General features: G+C 45.9%; 2 protein-coding genes across 11 annotated transcripts in view; one reads left to right on the forward strand and one right to left on the reverse strand.

Annotated features, from left to right (window-relative positions):
• Nucleotides 1-357: 357 nt before the first annotated feature.
• RPLP1 (ribosomal protein lateral stalk subunit P1) lies at nucleotides 358-1498 on the forward strand. Its single transcript, XM_082755043.1, has 4 exons — nucleotides 358-527; nucleotides 646-720; nucleotides 817-934; nucleotides 1377-1498. The coding sequence occupies exons 1-4, from the start codon at nucleotides 456-458 to the stop codon at nucleotides 1454-1456; spliced, it is 345 nt and encodes a 114-aa protein (XP_082611169.1). The 5' UTR covers nucleotides 358-455; the 3' UTR covers nucleotides 1457-1498.
• A 1250-nt stretch (nucleotides 1499-2748) lies between these two features.
• The window catches only part of PTK2 (protein tyrosine kinase 2), a gene marked incomplete at its 3' end in the record, with an annotated part of 191570 nt that continues 171533 nt past the window's right edge, over nucleotides 2749-22785 (reverse strand). For 9 of the 10 annotated variants that reach the window (XM_082755039.1, XM_082755036.1, XM_082755038.1 and 6 more), the window contains 9 exons: nucleotides 21294-21380; nucleotides 20105-20242; nucleotides 18602-18733; nucleotides 11311-11373; nucleotides 8315-8354; nucleotides 7696-7802; nucleotides 4868-5023; nucleotides 4653-4733; nucleotides 2749-4030 (listed from right to left, as the gene is read on the reverse strand). In XM_082755039.1, the coding sequence (XP_082611165.1) occupies nucleotides 3818-4030; nucleotides 4653-4733; nucleotides 4868-5023; nucleotides 7696-7802; nucleotides 8315-8354; nucleotides 11311-11373; nucleotides 18602-18733; nucleotides 20105-20242; nucleotides 21294-21380 (1017 nt within the window). Of the gene's footprint in view, nucleotides 4031-4652; nucleotides 4734-4867; nucleotides 5024-7695; nucleotides 7803-8314; nucleotides 8355-11310; nucleotides 11374-18601; nucleotides 18734-20104; nucleotides 20243-21293; nucleotides 21381-22785 lie in introns of those variants that run through there. The other variant, XR_014317044.1, reaches the window with a different exon arrangement.

Genomic DNA, 22785 nt, shown 5'->3' on the forward strand with positions numbered 1-22785 from the left:
TATTTATTTATTTTTGCACACGTGCGTTCAGGCAAGCAACGTCACCCTAAGGTGCCAGCCACCTAGGTGCCACCCACGAGGTTTGGATGCGTTTTTGAGGCAAAACAGTGCCAAATCGCGACCCCTCGTGGCGCAGGACGGCGAGCGGCGCCTCAGCCCCAGCCCGCCCTCACGCGTGAGGGGGGCAGCGGGAAATGGCCGCCGCCTCGCCTCCTCCCGCCCCCCCTCCGCGATTGGTGGAGCGCCTCTCCTCCCCGCTCTCGGATTGGCTAACGGCGCTGTCATCTCCTTGTTCGGCTCTGCGATTGGCTGAGGGCGCTGATATAAAGCCGCCCCTCAGCGGCGGGCGCCCTTTCCTCGCTGGCCGCACAAGGTGCTGTGTCCTTCACACGAAGCTAAGGCCGTTCCACCCCGGCGACTGGCACCGCGCCCCCCAGATACCACACCACCACACCATGGCCTCCGTCTCCGAGCTCGCCTGCATCTACTCCGCCCTTATTCTGCACGACGACGAAGTCACCGTCACGGTGAGTGCAAGGCCCCGGCGCCACAAGATGGCGGCCGGCCGCGGCATGGCGGCGGCGGCCTCCTCCTCCCCCTCCTCCTTCCCTTGGAACCGTCCCCTCAGCGCCGGCCTCGTTGCAGGAGGACAAAATTAACGCCCTCATCAAGGCGGCGGGAGTCACCGTGGAGCCCTTCTGGCCGGGGCTGTTCGCTAAGGTAAGCGGGGGGTGGATGGGGAAGGGGGCTCTAGGAGGGGGTGAAGCGAAGCTGCCCCCGCGTTAACGAGGCCTTGCCGGGCGCTTTTCTCCTCAGGCTTTAGCCAACATCGACATAGGCAGCCTCATCTGCAACGTGGGAGCCGGCGGCGGGGCTCCGGCTGCGGCTGCTCCCGCGGGAGGGGCTGCGCCGGCGGGCGGCGGGGCTGCCCCGGGTAAGTGGGGTGCTGGGATGGGAGCTGCTGGGTGAAACCTTGGGCTGAGATGTTCTTAGGCGGTTTGGGAGGCAGCGTGCGGGTGGGAGGGAGCAGAACCACGCCTCATGCTTAGTAATAAGGCTGGAGTCAGCGTTTGAATTAAGCACGTGGGGCTGGGGTTACCTCAGAGGCACAGGCTGCCCATAAAAGCTGTGGCTGCCCCATCCCTGGAGGTGCTCAGGGACAGGTTGGATGATGCCCTGAGCAAGCTGATGCAGTGGGAGGTGTCCCTGCCTGTGGCATGGGGTTGGAACTAAATGATCTTCGAGGTCCCTCGCACCCCAGGCCATTCTGTGATGAATAAGCTGTCACCGTCCAGGTTTTGCTTCTTGATGTTAAATCCTCCAGCATGTGACTTGAGAATTTTTTGCACCAATTCATACTGCTTTTTCTTTTATAGCTGAAGAGAAGAAAGAAGAGGAAAAGAAAGAGGAATCAGAGGAATCTGATGATGACATGGGCTTTGGTCTTTTTGACTAATTAGTTTTGTACCTGCCTGTAATAAAGAAGCATTGAACTGTTTGCTTGTCTCTTAAATGCTGGAAGGGAGCGGATGAAGGTTGTTCACACTCCCTGCAGTCCCCAAAACTGCTCCCACTGAATGCAGGGCTAGGGTTTAACTACTCCCCGTGTTGGTTCTTCATCCCCAGCAGCAGCAGAGGCGTAGCACAGCACCAGTTACAGCTCCTGACTGCAGTCCCAGCATGTAGATAGAGGTGTGCACACAGCTGCAGTGAGCATGGGAGGTGCTGAGGTTTAGAAGTGTTACTGCTTGGTGTGCTCCCTGTGCTGCAACCTTTTGGGATGCTGCTGCACCCCACCAATTCCTAGCTCACAACACCAGACAACTGAACCTGCTCAGGAGCAGTTAGGGTACAACTGTGGAGGGCAGTTGTTGAGCTCAACACGTTGGAAAAGGCTGAAACGCTTGGTTAAAGTCTGGCTAAAACTGAGTGGCTGTAATTATTCATGTATAGCTGTAATTTAAGAAGTACATGAAAAAAGTTTGCAATACTCAAAGCTTCAAGCCTGGGGTATAAAATGCACAGAGGGCTTTGCTTTTCCAGGGAAAAAAAAAGAAAGCATCACAGGAAAAAGCAGCTTTGAAGGGTGGGTGTAGAGAATTGTTTAACTTACAAATGGAGTGATGTAAAAGTATTATGAAAACTTTTGAATTGGGCTTATCCTGAGCATGTGAGTCAAGGTAAGGGCTATCTTTAAATGTGTGTCAAAATATTAAATGAAAGGCAATAATAAAGCATTCTGTACGTTTAAAGGAACACTCAAAAGCTGTGTTGGAGGGTTGTGTATCTGGATGAACGGTGGTAGCACTACGCTGCCCCATCTCACAAAACCCAGGACTTTTTGTGGGGAAGATGCAGACACCTGGGGAAATGTGCTCTGGTCTTGATGGGGGACTCCAGGTGGCAGCAGATCCTGCAACTGCATTGCTGCTGAGAGCTTCTGAAACAACTCTGCAGCTGCTGCTCCCCCCACCTCCATCAAAGAAAAAGTGATTTTAAAAGTAAAGGAACGTAAGAAGTGACACCCCGTAATCACAAACGGTTCATTTAGATGGCTGGTAGCACTGGCTGACTTGTTCTTGTGCTTAGAAATAAAACTGCTTTAGGGAAGAGGACTAAAAAATATTTGATTTCTTCCTTGGCTGCTCGCTGTAACTTCCAAAACGTCAGGGAAAGGGAGGGAGGGCTCCAAGCAGGATGTGGAAGGGCTTCTCCAGTAAACACACACACACAAAAAAAGAGCCAGACTCACTGGTAACACCTTTTTAATAGGTCAAAGTAACTGTACAGTTCATTATATTCTTCCTGAGAATAATTTATATCCCTCAACAGCAAAAAGGGAGTGTGGTTTTTATTTTAACAGAACCGATGGCATAACTGGAAAAACCAAGGAAAATCTACTCACGCTGCTCTACGGTAACTCCTCCCAGGCAAGATAGACAAAAGGATGGGTTAGTTAGCTACAGTGGGTTTAAAATATTCAACATGGCTTTAATCTGTCTTTATAAATTATATAAAAACGGGGGGCATGAATGGTTACAGGGCTCCTCGAAACGCTGCTCTGAGTTGCTCTGGTACAAAGCAGCATTTTTTGCTTCCAAGGAAAACGACGTTGCTACAAAAAGAACTGGCACGTTAATTCGGGTGAAAGGGACGAGTTTTCAGTTGTGTCCTACAGCTAGCTCCAACCAAACGCATCACACGGGCACGTAAAAGTAAAAGGCAGGAAGATGAAGAGGGCTTTTAGTCTGTCCGGAAACGACCGACGTCTTGAAAATATAGCTTTTTATTTTCTTTCTCTGTAAATTGTGATTAGCATATTGCGACGTTAAGTGTTCTAATAAAAAAAAAAAAAAACAAAAAACTTCCAGTCTGGATAGTTCATACACTGCGGGCAAGAATTCTCAGCCCTGAGGTTTCCCAGAATTCTTCTTATTCACGATCTCTTTTTTTTTTTTCCCCGCTCTGCTGCTCGAACAGTTCTGGCTCCGAGACCCCGCGGCAGCTCGAGGCGAAGCGCGGCCGACGCGATGGGAGCAAAACCCAACCTCGCTCCCCCAGGGCCTTCTGTACAGACTTCGGCTGCTGCCCACGCCGCTGCTTCAATCCCAGACCAGCTCGGCTTTAAAAAAAAAAACTGGGTTCAACTTTTTTTTTTTTTTTTTTGTCGCGGGAGAGAAGCGCCGGCTGCCAGGCAGCTGAAGCAAGAGTCACTGGAAAGCCAGGACTGCGCCGGGTGAATCCTCGCTGCTGGTGGAAGGTCAGCCTGTGGCGAGCAGAATTCCTTCAGCCTGCTGAAACTCTTCCCTCGGTGCTCCTAGTGCGGCCTGGACTGGCTGATCATTTTCAGTCGGGCTTGGTCGATGACATCCAGCAAGTTTTTGGCGTCCACGGCCAGAGCGTGAGCGGCCGTCAGCATCTGCTTCTTGTACTCCTGCTGCAGGCTGGTCATGACGTACTGCTGGGCCAGCTTCATCTTGTTAATGAGCTCGGCCAAGTCCGAGTTGAGCAGCTTCTGCGCCATCTCGATCTGCAACGAGAGGACTCGGTCAGCTGGGGAAATCGTCAGAAATCGTTTAGGACAGAGCAACAGCACCCTCGACCCTCTCTGAGGTTTCGTTTTAGAGCTGGAGCCACCACGTGGAATTGCTACACAGGATGATTTGCTGCCTTTCTCACTACCACGCTCAAGGTTTTGGAGGAAAATGGTTTTATTCCTGACTCTCCTCAACTCCACTGACAGATCTCAGTCATTTCTTCATCCCAAACGAGGTTTCTAAGGGATATTTTCTCATCCAAAGCTCCCAGCCGCACCGAGCTGTGCTCAGTTTCCTGTGTCATGACTTTGTGTGCAAGCTGTTTAATCAAAGATTAAAATTGCACCAAGAATTAAGGCCCAGATGCTCTCCCTGCACCCCAGTTGTGATTCGCTGTAAGCACTGCTGACAGCTTTTATTCCAACTGTGCTCCTTCACCCACTGCGAGCACCTTCACTTGGAAAAACTGACATCCACACAGCGCTTAGGTTCTAATAAACTTGATTTCATGAAGAAATCCAAGCGTCCACAGTGCCTACTGCATCCAAACGTGTGTGTGCAGGGAAGACAGAGCCAAAACAGACGGGGACTGAGCAGCACGTGAGCTGTACCCACCTCTCTGTGGGTGCTGGCAGGAAGCACCGGCAGGGTCTCATCCACCGTTGCCAGCAAGGTTCTCAGCGCCAAGCCCACCTCCTGAAGAGAAAAGGAAGTAAATAAGGAAACAAAACAGCCCCAAAACGTGTCTTGACTTCCCAGAAAGCTTCTCCTCCATCAATTCTGTCATTCGGGGGCGAAATCCAGCCCCGATCTCCCAAGTTCCTCCTCACCTTTACCATGGGCACGTACTCCTCCGGCGGGGCCGGCTGGATTTTGCTGGACATCTCGATGACGGCTTTCACCAGCCCCGTTACGTTCTCGTAGACTTTGTCGTTGGAGCGGTCCAGGTTGGCCGTGGGAGGGGGGCTGATTTCCTGCGGCTGAAGCTGGAAGCAGAGAGGAGCTGTTGAAACTCGTGTCCCCCAGCAGATGGGGCTCAGCAACCTCCCAAGCTCCGGGAAGGGCTGGTGTTCGCCACCGCCACCCTGTCCCCGCTGAACACACTCACCCTTGGGGCTGAAGGAAGTTTCCTTCATGTGAAATGAGGGATTTTACCAAAAAAATCTCCGAAGAGCTCCCAGTCTGACCCCCACAACAACAAAATAAGGTGAGGAACGCGGAGCAGAGCACTGGGCACATCTCAGTGCTTCGCTCCCGATGGACAAAGTCCCTTTTACAACAGGTCCCTTGTCCCCCAAAATCCTTTTTTTTTTTTTTTGCAGGGCAAATTAACAAAAACCAGTGTCACCAGCAGAGCTGGGACACCCCAAAGGTGTTCACTAGTTTCTTTCCTATAACTGAGGGTAAGGAACCCGGTAATTATTGAATCAGCAGGGAGAGGCCGTGATTGGAATTGGATGAAGCGAGCGAGAAGTTACAAGAGGTCGCATGCAAAGACGTCGGGGGACAGGGCACGTACACACGCTCACGCACTGCTTACCCTCCATGGCTATTGTTGAGCAGAAGGTGGGGGAAGGTTAAAGAAATTTACCGAAAGAAGGGGAAAAAAAAAAAAAGAGAAAAACAATATTAATAAACTCAGCAGGAAAAAAAAAAAAAAAACAAAAAAACAAAAAACAAAAAAACACAAACCCAAACCAAAACACGCGCAGCAATAAGAGCCCAGTTAAAAAGCCTGCAACAAAAGTGATCCTGAAGGGGGACGGCAGGCGTTCAGGTTAGCTCGTGGCCCCCCCAGCTGACAACTGAAGGGGGGAGAAGTGCTGGCCATGCGCCCGCGCCGCCTTTTGGCTCGGCACGTGGGGAAGAGAGCATGCAAAGCTCGAGAGGAGCAAGGCAGGCTGGCAAACAGCGAAGTGGGGAGTGCAGTGAAAGGGCCTCTGCAGCAGGGGGGGGACACGCTTCCTGGGAAACCCTGCTCCCTTTTAACGCAGCCGGGGTTAGGAAGTACCAAGAGCCCGCTCCAAATGCATTGTAGGACGTGTAGTATACTGAAATGCACCCCAAAAACATCTTCAGTGAGCAAAGTCACGACCTATTCCAAACTAATGAACTTTTTTTTTTCTTGAAAGGGCACGTGACAATCCCATTTCAGGAAATTGCTGCCAGGAAAAAGAAGAAAACCAGCACTTTTTTTTTTTTCCACTGAAGGAGCATAAATAAATCTTCGCGCTGATGATGTTTCTGGCTGCTCAGGTTGGTTTGTTGCGAAGAGGCTGTGTTTCAGAAAACATTTTTCACGTTCCAGTATCAGTAGTTAGAAAGCAACTTTTGGAGAAGCCAAATTCAGCGCCACATCTGCTCCTGCTTTTTTTACGTTTTCTGTGGCTTGGCAGCGTGAAAAGCACTGGCACCAGCTGATAATAAATAACCTGGCTTGAACTCGCCCGCGCTGCCTGTTTAGGCTGATTCTTAAATATTCAGATAACCTCAGGACAAAAGTGAGCAAGAGCGAGACAGGCAGGGGCTGAAAGATCAGTCTGTGCCAAACACGGTGCTTTGGTGGCAAGTTTTGAACCTCACGATCAGAGGAACTGCATTTTTCCCTGAATTTTCTCAAAATCAGCATCAGCTCCATCTGTGCCTGCCGGAATAGGGATTCCAGTTCTCTGCTCGAGGCTTGGCAGGGCTCTGATTAACGCGAGGCTTTCCTGTGAGGAACTGCACTATTTATTAACTGGCTGTCGTAGGAGAGCAGGGATGGCCCCAGCGTATTTACAGGAGCCCGCACCCTAATTCTGACGTTGCTCTCTTCTCAGGAAAGGGCTGGAGTGCACAGAGGTTGTAAAGGGAACTGGGGTGTGTCTGCATCATTTCTGGTAGGGCAGTGCTGACGGGGAAGCCCCCATCAGTGTATCTAACTCCTGGAAATTGCTAATAGCAAAAATAGCTCCAGTGGTTCCCCTCGGGAGGCCCTGGGGTCACTTGTTTCGGATTAGGCAGGTAAACGAGTCCCGAAGGCAGGGAAAAAAAACCTGGAGACATGATTTTAGGAGTCACTGACACTCTTAAGGACCAGTTCCACTTACAGCAGCTGCAAGAGGAAACAGGGCACGGTTTCGTACGGCCCTGCAGCACCTCTCTGCCAGACAACTCCACAAAATTTCATGTCTGGTTTGCTCGCCTGTTTACTGGAGATGTGACAACAAAGACAACAGTAAGAAAGTCCCAACCACACCGTTTCCTCTCTTTCCTTGCTCCCCAGAGCCAGCAGGGTTTTGGGAGTCGTGGGGCTGCAACAAGAGCTTTTTGGGGCACCGCAGCTCAGATGTTTCTCCTCTACGTGACTGAGGGTCCTGACACCGTGGCAATACCTGAGTAACCTGGGTGTGCTGAGCTCCAAGGCTGGGTCCACATGAGCGAGATCCTACACCTGGGAAAGATTCTAGGTGAGGAACGTGCTGAAGCAGTCCTGGAGGATGTGAGCCACGCAATAAACTCCCTGCAGAGCTGCCAGCGCACGACAACATCTACTCGGGGAGTTCAGTCACTTTTGCTTTCCATGGGCTCGGGGAACAGCTAACTACCTCTGAGGGGCACCGTTTCATTTTCTGAGACGTGTGCTAGTTTCATTTTCCTGTGCTACCCAGCACTGTACCTTCACGCCTTCGTTGTAGCTGTCCACGGGGCTGTTGAGGCTTGCCAGGCTGCCCAAATGGCCGGGGGCTCCGGGCCGGGGAGGTTTCTTTGGCGGCGCTGTGTGATCTGGGGAAGAAAATCTGCATTTTAGAGGACCAGAGCATCAGCTGTACCTGCTTAATTCTGGTCTATCAACATCACAAAGTGCTACTCCTGCTTTACTAACTCGGTACACCTAACCCAGGGCTGAGAGGTGCTCACCACCTCGTGCCCCAGCTGCGTGTCTGGGCAATCAGGCCTCTTCCTGGCAGAAGCCCTGGGCCTGACTCACTTCAAGACAGAGAAACCTAAATTTAGTTGTCTACCTGTGCTTTGCATGTCTCAACTCCACCCACAGTGGAGTCCTACACGGTGATTCAGCTTCCTCTAGACTCCCCAGCTGTTCGAACACCTCCCTGGAGTTGCTGACTACATCTCTGGGAATTTAAGCACTGCCAGCACCGAAACACCTCTGTGGAGTTCTCTGGAATCGAATCCAACCTTGTATGGAAATACTGGAAAGCACCTTTGTTGACTACTGCTGCTACAAGACCTGTAATCCAGGATTCAAGGCGACGTGGTAGGATTTGACTGCTTACCTGGTTTCCCCACAGGCTGATATATGTGCTGGTTACCAGCCTACAAAATAAAGCACACATTTATAGCAGTTAGCACAGCGCTCACCATTTCACTAGCAGAACCGTAACCACCTGGAAACAGCCAGTTCTCAGCCCATTTCTCAGTTAAAAACACGTCCATATTCACCATCATCTCCTAATTACATTATTTACACAGTAAGGAAAGGATTTTCATTTATGTTGTAGTACCCACAGCAGCCCTGGCCTGTGTGTGACAGTTTATCCCTCACTATGAATCAAATGTGGTGCCATATTCACGCTATCTTTTGCTCTCCATTCAGGGATCAAACTTCTGAGCTGTGAAGCTCTTAATCAAGGTCAATTTGCTTATTCATTTGGAAGTATTTACGGATAGATTCAAGTGAATTTCCTCGGGAATTATGCTTATACAACCTCCAGGCCAAGAAAGATGAAAATCTGTTTGGTCACAAGCAAATTAATACCTTGTGCAAAACTTGCCACATTAAAAAAAAAACACACAAAAATGTTACAGTCACATTTTATGCACGCGTATCTGTAAAAAGGAGTTTCCATTGCAAAGTAAGACACTGAAGGCAGTTAGAATTTAACATGCCCAGCAGGAAAACATTTCAAGAAGGCATTGGTTTATAAAATAAAGGCTGTTTTCTGCAAAGCCAGAACAGCTCTTTGCATCAAACCTAGGGAAGCTGCTTTTTCACCATGTTAAATAAAAAATCCTAGAGCTCCCTTTTAGTGGTGTGAAAACACAGGAGCTGCTTTGGTTTGACTTCAGCTCTGGATAATGCTATCATAAATCACTGCCTAAAAATGTTAATTCACTTTTCTGATCATTTAAGCACCGTTTTTGAATCTCCCACGTTCTCTCTTTTCAGAAACACACCCAGGTGACGGGGGCAGCAACAGCACCCCCACTATTCCTCAGCTTCCAACTTCGTAGCTGCCTCCTTCCAGCACTAACACAACCACAGCTGGACAAACCAAGCCCCTTCCTTGCCCAACAGAGTGCAGAAGGTCTGCAGGAGATCCTCTGAACCGACCTGAGATCCTCACATCTTGCTAACAGGATCAACATCTCGTTAACAAACCTGAAGGACACTCACCGTGTTAGTTCAGCATTTATTCAAAGCTTTGGCCTGGCGTTTTTAGAAATTAACGTCAGGGTTTTAAAAATTGCAGGCGGATCTGCCAAGGCTTCTGCGGTTAGGGCTGCCCAGCACTTCCTGAGGCCTCTTTTCAGCTGCTCAAAACTTTTTTTTTTTCCCAATTTTAACTGCATGGACTGAGGATTCCCACGCTAACTCCACTTCTAGCTCGTTTCTAGCAGGTTGCTGTGGAAAACTGTGGCCAGAAGGAAAACGTTCAGGGTGTCGGGTCCCACAGAAATATATTGCGTGGGGAGGACTCCTAAGGAAGATGCTAAGCAGTTCTCACAGGTTTTAGAAATGATATTCTAGCAGGAGGAGGAATCAAAGCTCCTGAGTCCTGACACTCTCCTGCTGTTACCACGTCTCTGAATCCCACTGGGGGGAAGACAGGGGTGGAAAGAGGAAGTTTGTGCACTTTTCTTTCCAGAAAATTATTAAAAAGATGCGTTGAAAGAAATGTGAGCGGTCATACAGCCAAGCTCACGCCCGTTCCAGCTACCACCATGCCTCACCTACCAAAAAGGCACTCGGTGGGAGGACTGCAGTGACACCTCGGTGATCGGGATCCTGCCACAGAAACCTCTGCGTAATTAATGCCGGGTGATTGTTTAACCGAAGCTCTCCTACGAATGCCTCCTTATTTCTCATCCTCCCGATGAGAAACTGAGATTGACTCAGAGAAGCACCAGGCATTTCCCGCTGCAAACGAAGTCAGAGTTGCGTTTTAAGCGTATTAAATGCTTTAAATGTATTAAGAACTCCAAGAATGCAAACTCAAACTCTGGGACTGAATAAAGAGCCTCTTGTAAAACCCATTTGGGCAACCAGCACGTTTTTCTTCCCGCTCCTTCAAGTGGGAAGTGCCCCACCTCACCTGGGAACCTGGAACATATCCTACAAGCAGTTTGGGATCGGGGGGTTGGATTTTTCAACCTAACCCCAGGCGGTCAAAGCTGAAATGAGGGTCAGAGAAAGCAGCCTGCCCAAAGGAGCTGTGCTTTGAGGAAGCGGCGAGGAGTTTGATCAGCCCTCTGGCAGGACGGAGGCCATGCGACGCCTCTGGGATTGCATCCCAAATGATCGAGGAAAGTGGATTTTAAATGCTGACTTCCAATGCTTTGAAGGTGATCCCTGGACACCAACAAGGGAGGAAGCGCCAGGTTTCTATCAGTAACACTCCCTGGCCTGATCCCCTGTCCTAGCTGCGTGATTCAGAGGGTCTGATGGCAGTTCAACCACCGGGGAGATGTTTTTAGTTAAATACACAGCAGTGAAGCCAGGAAGGAAGAACAGCACAGCTGCAGCTGCTGTCTGACAAGAAATGGATGGCTGTGGGGTTTGCTCCATTTGTTTCAGAGCGGGTCAGTTACCCTACACAGATTCCCGGGTAATACAACAGCAACATTTACATTCCTGGTAAGAAAACCCTTCAGATATTTAAACAACTGCTGAAGTTATTTTCCCCCGGCTTCCTGTCGATGGGAGTTTCAGAAAACCATTGAGGGTTTTAAAACGCCCAGGCCCAATTAGGCACCGCAGAAGCTTTTTGAAAATCACTGCGACATCTCTGCAGAAGCATTTGCTTCCACGGCAGCTTCGAGGGGCCAAAACCAACCCCCCAAAATCCTCCCAAGTGCTGCACGAGGAGCTCCGCCTCGGCTGCTGTTCCCGCAGAAGCTGAGCTTCTTGGAAAGCTGGAGCAGCGTGTAAGAGCAGTGGAAACATTGAGCAAAGCCTCTCAGTCATCTCCCACAGTCACGACTGCACAGCGTGTACTACCAGGAAGCTGGAAGAAGGGCTGGGAGCCGAGGAGATCCCACAAGCACTTACAGGGCCCTGGAGACCTCCGTCCTCGCGGTCGATGCTGCCCCGGGAGAGCCGCACGTCGGGTTTCTGCAAGGAGAAGTCACAATTTCACTGCTCTGCTTGCAGAGTCACACAACCTGGGCTCAAAACCGTCTTAAAAACAAGCAAATAACGTCAAAAATGTTATGCTGACATATCCAGATGTCATTTAATTCCCCTCCCTACCATGCTACAGCTACCAAAACGCCCGGTGGGCTTCTGGACTGCTTCTCAGCACACGTGTAAAAAAGGCTTTTTTTAAGCAGTGACGGTACCGTTTCCCCAACACAACACTGGAAACCTGCGTTTCCATTTTCCCAAAGGCAAACGTTGGGTTTGGGGCTCGTTTTCCTCCCCACAGCACGATTTCAGCCCCAGGATGAGGAGCGCTGCGCATTAATTCCCGTTTCCAGCTCGGGAAGGCTGAGATGTACTTGGCTGCCTCGCCGAGCCTGCGACCGGGGCCAGTTGCTGGAGCTCTTTAAACGTTGCTTTTGGGCACAGAGGTCTAATAAAGGTGCCCAGATGCACTGGTCTCCACAATTAAGTGACAAACAAATGAATTTCTGCTTTATCTCCTTTAAGAAACACGGGGCCTGATTGTTTTACAAGGTAATGCTACTCACGATCCCTTCCCTTCCTTCTTTCTAAAAGCACCAAAGAATGATTCCAATTCCCATATCCTCCTAAAAAACCCTAAAAGCCATCAGGGGAGGCAGATCAACGTGCTAACGTTGATCTCTTATCATTAAAACACTCGTTTTGTGCCGGCAGCCTGCAGCAAGGGCTTATTCTTGGGGTTTTCATTCAGTCCTTCCCAGATGGAGCAAGGCACAGTCAGAGAGGGTCGCTGCCTGAAAGAGCTTGAGATTAAAAATAGGGAAACAAAATTAGACAGGGAAGTATTTAACCCCTTCTTGGGCATGAAGAACCAACAGGACAAAAACGAGCAACCTGCTCCATGTTTCTCTGAGAATTTGTGGTACTTTTATAGCGAGACCTACATGGGTGAAGCTTCAGTTTATTTCCTTGATGATGATGAAGAACTTTTTATAACGAAATTCTGATTTGATACAGATGTTAGATACTCCGGTACATATCAAGTGACTGTGATTCTCGTGGTATTTTTTAGCTAAATATTATCTAAGCACACGACTGAATTTCTATCGCACTGATGCTCACAATTTATCACTTCCATTTCTAGCCAGAGATGTGCCCGAAAGAAGATTCAGAAGCACAATGTGCACATGAGCCCAAATAACACCTTTCTTTCCAGTATTAGCAGGAGAAGTTAAATTTACAGACACAGTGAGTCTTCTCCCCTCCTTGTCCTACAACCCACGGCACCACCAGCAGCCAACGTGCAGCATGTGAGCGACCTTCAGGACATTGCACACACGAACACCTGGCTGCAGTCTAAGAATTGTTGCACGAGAAGGGCGTAAATACACAGAAATTATTATTAAAAGCAGGATTAACAAAATTCTGTTGGACTAGCCCTTGGCAAACAAAGCCATGAAGTTGCCCAGGCACCTCCAAGAACCTGAAAATGAAGATACCGAGTGCCAATGGGTCCGTGAGCAGTTTGTGCCACTGCACAACTGAGCTCTCCCAGCTATGTTTCATGCAACAAATAAGCCCCACACCAAAATTCACCTGTTCCGTGCTTTATCCATTTATTTTTCTGCATTTCTTAACCTTGTTGGAGCACAAGCGGTGCTCCCAGGTGTGTATGTGACATGTCAGGGGAAAAATCAGGCTGTAATTTTGGCCGTGAAGCCCCCAAAATTGAATGTAACAGGTAAGACTTGTTAGCAAGCCGTGCCTAGAAGCACCCTGCTTAATGCTCGTGTTGTCTCTTCATTTCAGAGCATGAAGCCTTTGGGAAATGGGTGATTTACGATTGCAGATTTTTCTGAAAATGTTTCTCACTTGCGAGGATATTTTTTAGTACAGTGACTGACCGTGATGACGAGTCATCCTCAGATGTGTTTCGTACTCACCGTATGATGGGGCTGCTCAAACACACAGACTTTGCTTTTTATTTCTTTTTGGTGCGAGCTTTACCAGACTAAAATGCAAGTTTAAGCAACGTCTTTTCTACTTACTATTGTAGCCATTACAGATATATATTCCTGGTTGGATTTTTATCAAAATCTTGCAGAAAATCAAAGTCCTGGAGAAGTAAATGAATTTCTTTTCCTAATAAAAAAATCTGCTATCTGAAATCTCTGGAAACTTTAGGAGGACTTTTCAGACAGGATGCATATGTTGACAAACTGGAACAAAATCTATTTTATTTCCCGAATTCCCGGTCACTCACTAATAAAAGGACCATGTATGTCTTGGCGCTCTCAAGACATGCCGAACTGTAACATCTCGGTGGGATTTTCTCAGGCTAAAAATTAAAATCTTATTTTAGCAACAGTTCACATCAATTATGCTTGAATTGCCGTTCTCAGTGTCAGAACAGGACCAATACGAAAACCACAACTATGTGGGAATTTCAGAAAAAAAAAACAAAACCAAGCACGATAAGGAAACTATGCGAGTTATTTCTTCCAAACATCGCAGGAAAGAGCTCTACATTTCTCAGCACAACACTGCTCTCTCTGCTGTGGAGTCACTAAAAGGAGTGTGAAAATGCATCTTTATTTTATATAATTAAAAACGACACCACGTAGCATAAATACAACTGCAACAGAAAGGTTCAAGCTGGAAATTAAGTTTAAACGGGGAAGGAATTCATGAAGATGTCCCAAAAGAAGGAAAGTCCTCTGCAAAACGTTCAGAGACGGCCAGCTACAGGGCAAGAAGTTACAGCATAAAACCCACAAATTTCCCTACACTGTTGTACTTAGGAGGTCACCTTGAGAAGGTAACAGCGTGACGATTTCTGTCCCACAACTTCTGCTAAGCATGGCATCACCTCCACCATGGGTTTTCTTAACTGTGGTTGTGGACGGATTCCCCTTTGGGGCCAAACTCTGTCTTAAAATACAGAAGATGTGCTCTTCTAGAAGCAATTTAAAAAAAAAATCAGGATAGTTTCTGGCAGTTCCCAACTTCTGCCAAGACCCCAAAATCAAAGTAGGCCTTTAAGGCCCCCTCAGAGGGCCTTTAAGAAATTATTTTAACTCAATGAATTAACTGATTTGCTTTTAAATTCCTTCTACACATGAGATCGGGGCTGGAAGATCAACATTTACATACCCTGGCCCTGATGGAGTATTTCAGTCCTTCGATCCTGATTTTCTGTGCACACACACTACAAAGGGAAGCCAGCAGGCTCGAGATGAAGTGCAAGTATCTCAGGATGCGTGCCAGACTGCAGGGTAACGGGCCAAACCTTTTAGTTACAGCGAGCTGTCGGGCTATTTGTGATCGTGGAGCTCTGCTTTTAGGGGTGGAGGCTGCTCATTCAGCTTCTACATGCATTGCACTACGTAAGAGTAAAACCTTGATCAATCTTTGTGTATTTTCTTATTTATTTTTTTTTAGAGTGGAACTACCCAGATGGCTGAGAAGTGATAGGAAAATGCAGAATGAGAGCTTCGTGTACTTCTTGTGATACTTCCCATGGGAATGAGGTAACCACCCAAACATCCCAGGATAAAAACGAGTGAAAATCTTGTGGACTGCAGCACCTAAAGAAGTGTACAGCAAGATTCCTTGCCCTGAAGGATGAGCAGTGTCCCACCTGTTTGATGCAACGCGTTTATGTGGCAGCTGCCTGCCATACACAATCAGCGTCTTCCGTGGCTGCCTGCGCCACGGGTGAAGTGCTGCAACGCTTCCTCTTTGCTTCGACTTCCTCAAACACAACTCACAGATTTCTGTCTCCTTCCTAGAGGCACTTCTGCCAGGACAGCATGAAAAATTGCAGGTTTCATCCGTGTCCTTTAAACACCTAGTGTGCAACATCCCTGCTGTATCAGGGGATGGGATGGGGTCTAGTCCTGAAGACGACAACCCTCCCCACCTTCCCTATTCTCTTCTTACCTCCCAGTGAATAAATTTGCCTCAATTTAAGAAGTTCTTTATGCCTCAGTTTTTACACAACAGATTTATTTGTATTCAGGAGCTTCCCATGAAGAGCGATGTTTGTTTTCTCTTTTTCCAGCAGGATCTCAGCATTTTGGATTCCGTTTAAGACTGCAGCTTGCAAACATTTCTGTCTCCTCTCAAGTACTGACTGGTTGTGTGTTCTCAAAGGACCAGTTTCAGACAAACTGCTTACACAGATAACATCCTCTCTGAAGACTGCTACATTTCCATTTCAATGCCGCTGCGATTTTGTTCTTCATCTGGGGTCTCTCTTCTAGCACACACGGCACCAGCGCCGTTTGTACTTGTGCTAACATGCTTTGAGTTGGATTTTCTCTTTGTAGAAGCAGCAATAAATTTTGGGTCACGAGCGTGTTGCTGCTACTCTAGGGAAATAAAAACTGTACTAACAGAAACCCCAGCGAGGCTTTTTCTTCTCCGTGCAATGTCTCACATTAAATGACTTGCACTTACCCCTCTGAGAGTCCAATTCTCAGTAGTAGAAGTGCGATACATTGTAGGAGTCTGAGGGCTGTGTAAATAGGGGCTGCTTTTGAAAGCAGTCAGTTTAAACTCAGTGCACTAGGCTGCAGTTGCATAAGTTAAAAATTAAATTCTGGCTCTCCTCTCTCTATTGTTCTCTGTGCTCAAAGGGAAAAATATTCTTCTGAAACCTATAGCAGGGAAGGGAGGGCCACGCTTCAGCCAAACAACGTGACCGAAATCTAAAGGTCAGTTTTCCTGCAGAAAGCAGGAAAAGCAAGCGAGAGACATGACAACGATTTTGAGAGCACAAGTTGCTCTCCTCCTTCAATCACCTGGAGCACAGTTAGAGAAGTCCCTTCTCCTGAGAGAAAAAGGACATGGGACAAGGAAACATATATTTAGTGTTTATAATATAAATATTTCTACACTGTATGTAGTTTGGACTCTCCTGTATAAACTCTGGATATTCTTCAGGAAAAGTGCAAGGCCTCTGGGAGTGCCTCCCCTCAGCATCTTTTCTGCCATCTTCATTTCTTCAGGGCTAACCCTAGAAACACATGCTCCTTTTTCAGGAAATACCCACCTATAAAATGAAGCTTCCTCTGACATGTGTCATGCTATGGGTTCAAACACACCCTGTGTCTATCGTGGTAGCTTGCTCAGCTTTTGACAGTGTGTAAATGTGTCATGGGTTTACGAATTCCAATTCCTCGTTTTGGCCATTTTTAAGTTCACGTTTACTTCCTCTCAATCTTTCTCTGCTTTTTGCCTTTTTAACTAAGGTTTGTATCAACCAAATTCAGCTCTGGCAAACTGCAGAGCTGTAGAACTGCTCACAAGTTCCCTCTAAGCAGGATGTGGCAGCAGTGACGGTGTCTCTCCAGCAGTAAAGACTATTAGAGGTCAAAAGAAAAATCACTGAGTCCCTCCTCAGGCAGCAATCTGGGGCACGGTGAACATCCTGCTGGTCCTGAGGCTGACCCAAAGCAGAATTAATGCTACGATTAATTATCACCTATCCTGCAGAACAGGAAGGTCCCACATAACCTAGCGCCACCGCCGAAGTCACAACTGCCTCCTTCTCAGAGGCATGCCATTAAAAGGCATCCTCAGGAGCAAAATATTAATCCCTCAAGAAGCTCTTGACAATGTTTTAAGTTTGCATCCACAATTTGACTTACTAAGCTTGCGAAAGTCCTAAGCAATCGGAGCTGCTTGAGACTGGAAAAGCTAATGCCTAAATTAGGCAAGAAATTTTCCTTTCCCCTCCCTCTCTTCAAGCTCGTAATTAATTGGACAAAGCAATGTGGGTGCAGTGGTTTCTCTGCTATCATCCAATGGCAAGATGCAAATTCCCACATGTACGTGCAGAGAAGTAAGTCAAAAGCAAGCTGTTAACCAAAAGCAACGTCTTAACTCTAGCACAATTTGGATGGTGGCTAGAACATGAAATGGGCATGTGGGCATCACCAGTAACTCTCAACAGCAAGTAGAGATTTACACCCTTTCTTGTCAATGGTTCTGGATACTGCATCTACCTAAAACCCTGACAGAGTAAGGTTATTCAGCTGGCCAGGAGCTAGGTCTCAGTAACGCTGCCTACACGCAAGATCTGCTCTGCATTCCCTCCCACTGGCTTCCTGTAGAATAAAGCATAAATGCTTATTCGCAAGGAACTCAATGTAGTGGCTTCGATATCCCTAAAAGACATTTTTTCAAGCTCTGTGGGACAACCACTGCCAGCGAACTTTGATGTCCAAGCTACAAATAATCCATCTGTACAGCAAAGGCTTCCCTGGAGGTCTGCTCTGGACAGTGCAGAAAACTCTTAGAGAAACTGTCTCCTGTCATCATCATCTTTAAATACACAGCAAGCTTATTTAAACTTACCTCCCCTAACAAACCTAGCACACCTGCACTTATACAAACATGTTTTGTACCTACATACCCAGCTTCAAAAACAAAGGGTTCCTTGAAATACACTTATGACCAAACATAGGACTGGTATTTGTCACAATCCATATCACACCACTGCAATTTATTCACCTGCCAAGTGAGGCTCCCCAGCACGAGCCTATTCTGGGTAAAATGCTACCAGCATCTTCTGCTGCATCTGTAGCCAACAGTCTTGAATTTTAACACTGAACTTGAATTTTTATAATAAAGAAGTCAGAATTGAACTCAGAAATGAGTGGCTCTGACAACAAGAAAACCTGGAACTGCAGAGAAACAGCAACAGTAGATGCCATTACCAAAGCATTTCTTCTTCTTTTTCCTGGCGATGCTCAGAGCTTTTCCCCCCACCTCACAGAGCTCTCTTTTTAAATTATTTCTTCCCACTGATGTGTCTCTTTATTCCTTTGGTGCAAGACTGCTTGCAAGTCTAGTCACAGTCAGGGTTGCTAGATGGCTGAAGGTTATCCCTTTTTTAGGGGCAGAGTGTGCACAGATCGATATCCTTAAGAATAAACAGGCAATCTGCAGATGGCCACAGAACCCACAACTTTTCACACATCAATACTTGACTGCATCAAGTGAGACTCACTAAAAAAAACAACAGCTGTTTGAGGCACCTGTAGGAGAGGTCACACTTCCTAGCTGAACACTTCAATTAAGAATTTCTTCCAAACCTGCATTTTGGAACCGACTCCTGTGTTCATTAATATTCTCATTTAATGGAAGCGATCAGTTTTAGCAAGCTGCAACAAAAAGAGTTAAGAAGCACCACAAAACAAAATTTTACCAGGAATCGCTCCTCCTTTTCAAGCCAGCGTTGATCTTCTTCCATCTCTTGTTGTTGTCGTATCAACCTCTCCTCCATGAGATGTGTGGGTAGAACCTGCCCCATTCCTCGTATGTCCAAAGTGCCTGAATCCTACAAAACAGAGGTAGGTTTATGCAATCTCAAAACCACTGATAATTTGTGAAAACAGCTGCAAGAACTTACTGAGCTTATAAAAGAGTGGATTTTTAAAAGCCCCAGTGCACAATAGCAATCAAGCAGAGTTCCTCGATCTGCTTATAAACTGAAGCAGGTCATCAGAAGAATCTCTTTCCAGCTGCAAACATTTTATTTGCCTTGCTCCTAATCACTGGAACCCAAAAGATTTGAAAAATCCTGTTTTATTTTTCAATAATGTTGTCACTTCATATGTTGCACTTCAAGTTGGACAACAATAACAATTATCAATTTCCTTTTCTCATGCAATAATGCAACTATCCAGTTGTTAAAGCTGCAGGATACGTATTTTACCCAAACCAAATACCCTTTTCTGTTTCAGCTGACGGGTAAATCATGTCACGAAAACACCTTTAATGAATTTTTGAACAGGTTTTTGTGTGTGCCTTGAGCCTCAATATGCAATATCTCAACTATATACAGCAGGAATAACAACAGCATGGCAGCAAGCTGTAATGGCAGAAAATACGACCAAATCTACCAAGAGTTACCTGAGGCAAACTGAAGGCTCGCACGCCTATCTGCTCTACTGTATTTTGGGTGTAAACCTCAGCTCTCACTTAAAGATCTACCAGAGGCACAAAGAACAGAACACTGCTTAGAGAGTGCAAATGGATTTAAGACAGAAACTGCAAAAAGTGAATCTTTGTGGAAGGATAAAATGGAATGAAAAACATATAAAATATTGGAGGAGAATGGAATAAAATGGCAGAAGGTTAAAGGGGGGAATAATTTCATATTCCTTGCAGCTATATGCAATTGTGAGAGGCTGAAAAGCGTCTACCAAGAATACAGCTCAAGAACAGTTTTGCAGACCATTTCATTTTCTGTGCCTGATAAATTACAGAGAATCTTTGAGTACAATTTCTATACTGGGTATCTTCCATGAGAGGTGTTTTTAAGTAGGTAACGATATAACAAATTTTAATATGAATTTTTCCTCCCCTCTTAACACCACTAAGTTTCAGTAAAGCTTTCTTCTAACAAACTCAGGATACCTATAATCACTCGTTTAGTCTCAATGTCTTAGTTAAGATGCTAAGTAGCAGTCACTTCATCAAGAATTTGTGTAAAGAGTACAAGCACTATGTCCAACCTCACATAAGAGGATTTGGTTCAAAAAGAACTGAATTCAGTCATGACTCCAATCCAACTCCAAGAAGGCAACTTAAAAAACACCCAAGAAACATACTCAATTTTCCTACAATAATCTCCAGAGGTATCTGAAGAATAAAAAAGTGTCTTTATTGTACAGAGAGCAACAACAGGTGTGTTAGTTCACGTTACCTCCATGTTTGGTTGCCACACTGATATTTCCTGAGGTCGATGGTTCCAGGAATCTGTTTGATCCAAGAGAGAAGCCTGCCCTGGATAGATGCTGCCTGCCATGGCTGGTATCCCGTGAGAACCAGGGTAGCCAGATACCTTTAGGGAAAACGCAAAAGGTGTTATATTAGCAAACTTACTTCCCCATATTTAATAGATTTTATTTTTTTTTTCTCAAGGGAGCAAACATGAGAGTGCAGAAGGGACTCAATTCCAGTAGTCACTGCAAGGAAGGAGGAGAAGAAACAACAGCAGAAAAAGGAAGCCAAGACACAATATGATAAAAACTCTTTCTCTAAGACTTGTACTATGTCAGGAAGCCTACCCAAACAGCAGCATTAGAAAATATGTTTCAACCTCTGTAGTCACAACGATCAAAGTCCTCTGATGAACAAAACCAACCGTATCGATACATTTATAAGACCTACACACGCAGAACTCATGTTCAAGTTAATAGGAGCCATGCACACATCACCCTGTGGAGCCATACAAACATGTACCCCCCGTGCATATGACAAGCTTAAGCCTGGAGTGATTGCATGTAATTACTGTGCCTAGCTGCACAGCCTGAGAACTTCCCCACAGAAAAATCAAAGTAGTTTTAATGAGCCTGAAGCATTCCAATAAAAACAAGGAAAACCTCCCCCCCTCCACGGGAAAAAGGACCTCGACTGAGTCTGTTGTATGTGGATGTTGATTTGAACAAGCCCAAGAATACCCAAAGGAGGCTATCAGCTAGCAGAAAATAAAAAAATCCAGAGAACCATCAGGGAGTAGAGTATCAAGAAACCCAAGGAAAGCGTGGCAGCTAATCGCTGCAATTTACAACACAAGTAATTTCATAGCTTGGAAAAATGCTAACATGGATATTATATTCCTTCAGTAAATATGAAAATGTCTAATGCACTTCACTTTAGTTTTTAGGAATTTGAGCACTACATCACATTTGAAAGTATCTGCCATCTGGAGTAACCCTACCAGGTCCAGTTCAGGGTTTGTTCTTATGTAAAACAAACCAAAAAAAACCAAACATGTTTAACGCAACTCTATGAAACTAAACTGTGTAAGAAGTGAATCAGTCCCACCAGCTGCAACTGAGTTATAGACTACACGTTTGAAAGAAAACACGCGGAGTATTTAAATTTAATACCTGGTAGTGATTTGGCTGTACCATATGCTGTGGACTCGGATAAAACCCTTCACTGGATCTTGGGCTGGGGTAACCAGGCCTGCTGGGCTGTAAGGATAAAGGGAAAGAGTCTTTTAAAGGAGTCTTTAGACAGAAGAGAGTCTTTAAACAGAAAACTAAACACACCAAATTCCTCTTTGCTGAAACAAACATTTACAGGAGGCACATCACAAAAACAAGCTCAAAAAAAAAATCCCTGAAATAAACATTCAAAGTTATTTACACTTCAAACAAACAAACAAACATCCATATAAAATTAAGTTTTCCTCCACTTTTTTGTCTGGATACAGAAGAAGCTATATTATTTGCTAGGTATTTCATTAAATAACACTCACTCTGTACATTTTTGGGGCTATGTTTGAACCACAGGGCCTTCTCTCTGCTGGTTAAGTCCAGACAGAATATCACAGAAAAACTTAATGCTTAAATCATGCTTCCAGGTGCAAATAGCGAAGTTTCCAAGTTTATAATCTGCATTACGTAAAGTTTTGCCGTTAATTTGTTGTTCTGTGACTGTTCCCAGCAGTTCCCAGCAAAATTCTTTTGCTTCAGTGAGAACACAAATCAAGTTTTGTTTAGCATGAATATTTATATGCGTTATTCTGAGGACTGATGTTAGTTCTGATTATTAACCCCCACGTTTCAGTCATATTCTGAACCCCATGTCCTTCATTATACATGCTATGGGTTGCAACCCATTCCCAGCCAAGAAAAAAACAGAAATATTTCCTATTAGAAAGGAGCTAAAGAAGAGTTATCAGATTATTTATCTGAGTATTGTGCTTTACCCCTTCAGGAAAAACACAATACTTTGTGCATATAAACAAAGAGGAGGTATAATTACAGAAAAACAGGAGAAAAGGCACCAGAAATTTGGAAAGCCCAGTTCAAAAAGCCTGTTTTCCTGCCCACACTGAACAGATCTCCCTTTTGCCAGAGCAGGCACAGAAACTTCACACTAGTGGACGAAGCAATGCTGGAAAAAGTTTCTCAGAAGTGTACTTTTATCTTCCAAGAAGCAGTATTCTGTTATTTGTACTTGATGTTAACCTCTGAAGGTACATTTGCCTCTTTTCCTGAGAAACAGTGCTGCTGGGTGTTTCAGAAGGAAAAAAAAAGTCAACCAAAGAGAAAAAACAAAACCCAAACCCAACCTCATCGTTTTGCACATGGGCTCCTGGTGTCCCTCTGGCAGTTAAAAGCTACTTTCACAGTTCTTTGGAACTACAGAATTTTATCACCACTGCATGAAAAATGTTGTTATCACTCAGCACTTGTTATTTTTGGTTTCTAACTAATCACCAAGTAATTTCATAGCACAGATTGTGATAGCTGTGAATTGTCTGAGAATGTGCAGGAATTTAAGGCTGTAAGTAAAAGGGAGTTTAAGTCCTGTGAAGAATTCAAACTTTTTAAATGAAGTGTTATAAGAAAAAAAGTCAATTATTACCAT

The sequence above is a fragment of the Aythya marila genome, assembly GCF_965140915.1.
Source record: "Aythya marila genome assembly, chromosome: 2".
Taxonomy (NCBI): Eukaryota; Metazoa; Chordata; class Aves; order Anseriformes; family Anatidae; genus Aythya; species Aythya marila.